This window comes from Polyodon spathula, chromosome 8, assembly GCF_017654505.1.
Source record: "Polyodon spathula isolate WHYD16114869_AA chromosome 8, ASM1765450v1, whole genome shotgun sequence".
Taxonomy (NCBI): Eukaryota; Metazoa; Chordata; class Actinopteri; order Acipenseriformes; family Polyodontidae; genus Polyodon; species Polyodon spathula.
This window is the reverse complement of record NC_054541.1, coordinates 45,600,994-45,607,485: the sequence shown is the minus strand read 5'-3', so window position 1 is coordinate 45,607,485 and position 6,492 is coordinate 45,600,994. Positions and strand designations below refer to the sequence as shown.

The 6,492-nt window shown below is 36.8% G+C and overlaps 1 protein-coding gene across 1 annotated transcript in view; it reads left to right on the top strand.

The window, feature by feature from the left end:
• The window catches only part of LOC121319145 (phosphatidylinositol phosphatase PTPRQ-like), a 74,059-nt gene that overhangs the window by 46,115 nt on the left and 21,452 nt on the right, over nt 1-6,492 (top strand). Inside the window, exons 37-41 of the mRNA XM_041256327.1 lie at nt 478-804; nt 3,947-4,068; nt 5,214-5,400; nt 5,891-6,135; nt 6,405-6,471. Coding sequence (XP_041112261.1) covers nt 478-804; nt 3,947-4,068; nt 5,214-5,400; nt 5,891-6,135; nt 6,405-6,471 — 948 coding nt within the window. The remainder of the gene's footprint in view (nt 1-477; nt 805-3,946; nt 4,069-5,213; nt 5,401-5,890; nt 6,136-6,404; nt 6,472-6,492) is intronic.

Genomic DNA, 6,492 nt, shown 5'->3' with positions numbered 1-6,492 from the left:
TTGGTAAGTGAAGTCAAACACATGCGTCATAAAGTAGTCCCCAACACTGTGATTTGAAAAAAATTATTTTCCTCTGTAGGAACAAGTATTAATTCCCAAGTGCAACATAGAATTGAGAAAAAAATAAAGAAAAAATTCTCCCCTTGCAAAACTTGCAACTGCTTTGGCCCTAAGCTTTTTCTGTATTGGGTGTGCCAACATGTGCAGTCACATGGGCAACCACATGTGAAATGGCCTTGTTTTTGTATGGGTTATGCAGGTATTGAATTACAATAGGGACACCAGTCAAGCAGTCCAGGAATGTCCTGCCCAATATATATCATCCATGAATTACTGGACAGCCTATGCGATAGACTGGCTGTAAAACAAGCTGAAGGATGTTTCAGTGGAACAGTTGCTGACTATAAATATAATGTTTTAAAAAGCATGCCCTCAATTCCTCATTGCAAACAACATGTTTATTTTTATTTCCCCTAGTCCCAAGTGCTCCTAAGGATCTAAATATAACCAAAATTCAGTCATCAAGTGTCACCTTAAGTTGGACCCGACCAGACGTGGTGCCGGGCTACCTGCAGAATTACCGGATTGAGGGGCAGCTGCTGTCTATGCTGTGTAACAGCTGGAACACCAGTGGATGTATTGAGAATAAAGTTGTCCAATACGTCTCCGGGACAGACGATTCTCTGGAGGCGAGCATATACTCTCTATTGAAATTCAGGCGGTATAGGTTTAGTGTTGCTGCTAGCACTAATGCAGGCTATGGCAATTCGACAGACTGGATCTCTACAAACACTTTGCCAGGCCGTAAGTAGAGATGTGTTTTTTTGGGGGCAGTTTGTGTTGGGGGGGGGGGGGGGGGGTATTTGTTGAATTTCATGCTAGACCAATCAAATTATCATTTACAGAAAACATGCTTTAAAGAGCTAAGACAACTTTTGGAGTTTGGACAGCAAAAAACAGACAAGTATGAACCAAAGACGTTATATTGTGTTGCTTTGTATTATTGTTTCATATATCTGTTTTATAAGTAATTTATATTTAAAAAAAAAATCTGTTCCTGTAGTCATGTACATCGACATTCAGCAATACATCAGCTGATATAACTCCCCTGAGCCTTTATGTATAAAATAAAAAACGTCTACAGAAATATCTACAAATATATCAAGGGGTTATGTATATATTTTGTTCTTACTCATTATATTTAAAGTTCTAAGTGTAAAAAGTTGTCAAGATGTTAACAATGAAAATAAAAATGACAGGTACGTTATTTAAACAGTTATAGTAACACGTGGGTCTGTGTGACGCTATATTTTTTGGACCTCACTACTAACTCTTTAATTGCCACTAATTTGAGACTAAGCGAGACATGTATAATTAAATGGGTTAAAGGTTGATGAAAGGTGCAAGATGCAGTCAACACTTACAGACTTGACATCCATGTACTCATCCATGTCATTCCTTGTTAATAAGTTAGTCTTCTAGAACTATTGGTTGGGATTGTGTGTTAAATGATGTGTTATCCAGACTCACCTCCCAGCCAACCTCTGGAAGACCCACATTCCTGAGGAAGGATGGAAGCATGATAATCAGGAGAGAACGGTTATTAGTTACAGAAAATGCATTATTATGGAAGGCTGAGGGAAAGCACTGCAGAGAGGAAGCGATTGGATTATGTGGGAATGTGGGAATGAGGACAGGGCATTTTTACTGAGTAAATTGCAGTGATTTATAAGGCCGGTGGGTATAGTGATACCTCACCCTAGTACCGACTAGACTTGATTTGCAAATAACCTTAAATCTGTTTGTGACAGTTGCAAGTGGGCCAAGCAAAGTTCATAGGTAAGTTAATTCCCAAAGTTATTTAAATAAGGTTTTTTCTTGTTTTTAAAAACTGTTTGTCTCACATAGTTGCTTTTAAAAGTAAATATATTTGTTCTGTCCTTATATTATAAAGTTTTGGACGTCATCAGTCATCTGGTCATCTAAAACGCTGCAGTGTAAAGGCCTAAAGGATTTAGCTGTCAGTTCGGTAGCTGTAAAATGGATGGAAGGGGCATGATATTAGATGCCCAACTCGTCGCTGCACCTGTTTCCTACACTGCAAACGCACCCTCTTTGTTACATGTCTTTAAGTACTGGAAGACATCCAGAAGACAAGAGACTAATGACTCGCAGAGAAACAGTATTAATATGCACCATGCTGCAAACACTGAATGTGGGTAGTTTGACTAGAAGGGAGTTAAGCAAGATAGATGGTCATTATTGTGTACCATTACACAAAGCTTTGCTGACACCATGAAACAGTGTGGACATTTTCAACAGTGGTCTCGCTAGCTGTCTCTACCATGCTATCTGAAGAAGGCGGAAGGCCAAATGTTGTTGCTAATTATTACAATATTGAGTTTTCAGCTTATCAATTACTTCTTCATTACTTATTTCTAGTTATTGTTCAGTATCCTGTTGGATCCTGATTGTCATTAGATATAGAGCTATTTGCTGGTTTTGAATTCTCTGTACTCTCTCTCTCTCTCTCTTTCTCTCTCTCTCTCTCTCTCTCTCTCTCTGTGTATATATATATATATATATATATATATATATATATATATATATATATATATATATATATATATATATATATATATATATATATAGATATAAAGCAAGCCAACTGATTTTGATTGTGACTTTGAAAGCACAGCAAGTATGATGGGGTATGCCACATAAAGTAAAGAATGTGCTCTACTGTGTCACTATGTTAGTGTAAACTAGAGAAGATTGGCGGTCCGAATACATCAGTTGGCGTGGAGAACATTTTACTTGATAGTGCCTTTTCCATTAAGAGAAGAAGGCTGATTTAGAGTTGCACAAGGGAACTTTTGTAGTGAGCACCACCTTAATTTCAAATGAGCAGATTTCAGATTCTTAATGGAGCTCAAAGGTTAGTCAGAGAGCTCATCACTCTGAACACAGTGGAAGATTAAAATAATGGTCGCACTGTGAGAGTCATCAGATAAACAAATAATTATATAGTGAAATCAAAACAAGTGAGAAATGGATACAGTAGAAGCTATCCCTTTTAAAAAAACCCAGTCTGGAATCTGAGATGGTGGACACTTGCCATAAGATAATCACTATTGTAATAAATAGATTGTGCTATTCTTGGCATTATAGACCAGGATACTTGTATCATAACATTTTGAATGTCATGGTGTTTATAGTTTGGGTGCATGTGAATGGCTTCATTGTTATAGTACTGATTATGTAGAGTAGGATTTGTTTACTTTGTGAATCACAAATGTAACAGTAGTTCTTCCACTCCACTGTTCAGCCTCGAATTAACCTGTGAGCAAGTGGGCGTATCGTCTGAAATCCTTGAGAGCTTTTTCAGTCTGGGTCTATAATATGCTTAATAATCGAAGGTATCAGAGCATCTACTTTTGTTTTGTTTTTTTTTATTTCTAAATATATTTTTTCTTTATTCTACAGTATAAAAGCAAATACGGTTTTCAGGTTATTCCACCTAGTTGTAATGCTGCACCAAGTTATATGGATTATTCTGTATAAAACTATTATTATTATTATTATTATTATTATTATTATTATTATTATTATTATTATTATTATTATTATTATTATCAGGGATTTGTTCTATCAGTGTGACTGTAACTCGGTTGTGTTCCAGACAACTGCAGTTCAGGTCATGGGGTCTGTTTTTTAGGGTGAGGGTAATAGGGTAAATAAACAGATCAATAACATGTATCTGTTTTTCCCTGCTTGCATTTTACACCCCTCTGTTGCGCGTTGCACTTTTAAATAGTTTTGTTTTTAATATGGATTGCATTGTATAGTATTTTATTTGCTAAAATATGCCCACTAATACAAAGGGCTTGAGTAAAGCAATGGACAAAAAATACACAAGGTTTTGAGACGTAATGCTTTCTTTCAGACCCTGACTCTCCTCCTCAGAATGTAACTGCAGTCTCAAGATCCTACCATACCATTGCTATCAGTTGGAGAGCCCCTGAGGTTGTTACTGGTCCTACAGCCTATCTAATAGATGTGACTTCAGTAAGTAAATGTTTGTTTTTGGTGCAGTGTATCATAACAAGTGTGTTGTCCCTAGACAGTCATTCTGCAGCTGTTTCTCTGACCCAAAACCAAGACACAGTGTCTTACAATTCTGTTTTTTTTTTTTGTTTAACGCTACACTTACGCAAATTTTATAGCAACAGGAAACTGTTAAAGGTATCAGTGGTCATTATTCCTCCCTTAACAGGACCGTGTCTCTGTGTGTGTCATCCTTTTTACAAGCGCCCTGTAAAAGTTTCACTGTCACGTTGCCTGTGTCAGAGGTGTGAAAATGAATCACACTTTCGATTGTCATTGGAAGGAATTAAAGTCTGTTTAACGCATCAATAGCATCAGTCTTGGTCAGCGCTCAGTAGAGAGACACATCTGTCAGATAGGAATCATGTAACATCATTACACACACCTATCTTACCTATTACTGGAGCAGCTGCTTTTAATACAAATGGGACCCAGTGGGGAAAACTACTGTGTGCACTACTTGGAGGATATCAACACAGGCATCCAGACGTACAGATAGCACATACAAACATAGAGATGAATAATACTGCACCTTCATATTTAAAGGCAACATGCAGCTATAAAACCTGTGGAAACCTTCAACAGACTTGTTTTGGACCTTTTTTTTTAGTTTTTTGTTCTCCTTTTTTGGTTTTCACTTCATTTTTTTAATAACTGGTTATAATCACTGAAGTGCTGAGATAGACAGCAAAATAGGTTGAAAGTACTTTTAAGCCATTTCTATATAGCACTGGAGTGACACAGTCACCTTCAGTTAAATGACTATGATATTTATTTTTGTTCAATTACCTCAGTAGTTAGCTTGGTATGGTCACAGCTGATTGCATGCAATGTAGATTTTGTCTAGTTTAACTGAATTGCTTTCTATATCTAAAACCAACTTAGACGATTCTGTTTCATGCAAGTCTACTGATAGTAAAACATTTTAAATAAACTAAATCTGAACTTCTTTAATAGCCATGTCATCCCCAAAATATACACTGCACTCCAACACGTTTTGGGACACCTGTAACCCGGCACTGTCCCAATGCTGGTTGGTGGGTAGCGTGTATCAGAACGTCATAAATTGGAACTCTGTCAGCATTTCATTTTTTTTACATTTACAGGTAGACAGTCAAGACTATAATAGGACCTTCGTGAAAAGAGATGACGAAAGTAAAAATATTGAACTCTCCGACTTAACCCCGTTTACAAGGTATTCTGTAATAGTAATAGCATTCAGTGGAGATGTTAACGAAGCCCGGATCTATGGAAAAGCCAGTGCTCCTGTAATTGTCACAACACTACAGGACAGTAAGTACTTTACACGTCTCACTTAAGCTCATACTGTACAATAATCTAATAATAATGTTTAAATTAACAGCAGACTTGCTCCTAGTAAGCAGCTTTATAAAAAAGGTCAGAATTGAAATACAATGACCAGTTATCTTATACAATTATCTTGTGGCACCCAAAAACACAAAACATTCTCTTCTCAACAGATTTTACCATGGCTTGTCATCCTAGCCCTTTGCTTTGTTTTTATAGCTCCTCTGAGGGTAAACCATGTAAAGTAGTTTGCACCCTCAATCACTGTAATAACAATGACCAAAATAAAATTAATTTACAACGGAACATGTCAACGACTGAGGGGTCTTTCAAACTTAAATAAAAGGCTTGCAATGATAATACATGTATTTCTGTTGGGTACCATTTTATTAAACATAGCACACAATATAGGGGCATACAGTAAGCAAACGCATTATAGAAATACTCTTCGTTATTTATCCTTGTGCTTTTTCAGCACCTAAAGACCCACCGAAAAATGTGACTCTTCAAAAGATACCAGATGACGTGACCAAAGTCTATGTGATGTTCTCACCTCCATCTGAGCCTAACGGCGATATTCAGTTCTACCGAGCAGTGGTTTATAAAGAAGACGATCCTACTGACATAGAAATTTTGGACCTCAGAATTATCGAAAATAATACCGACACGTTGACTGCTGTCATAGAGGGGCTGAAGGGAGGGTACACCTATAATATAAGCGTGAGTATCATTCAGAATGTCGCTTCACAATGAGAGCTCCATCCAAAATAGCTCCTTATACATGCCTTTGAAACTGACTTTTGAAATCATGTGACATTTTGTTTTTTATTGGAGTGTTACGGTTTTTACATTATCTGTGACGCGAGTTGTTAAATCTTTCTAGGATAACATATATAACAAAAGCTGCAGATGATGACAAAATGTTTTAATTGTATGTACATGTCTAAAATACATATATACATTTACACACATAATATGCTTTCCTAAAGGTATATGCTGTCAATGGAGCTGGTCCTGGTCCCAAGACAGAGCTAAAAATAACCATGGACATCCAAGGTAGGTGTAATGATGTTAAAT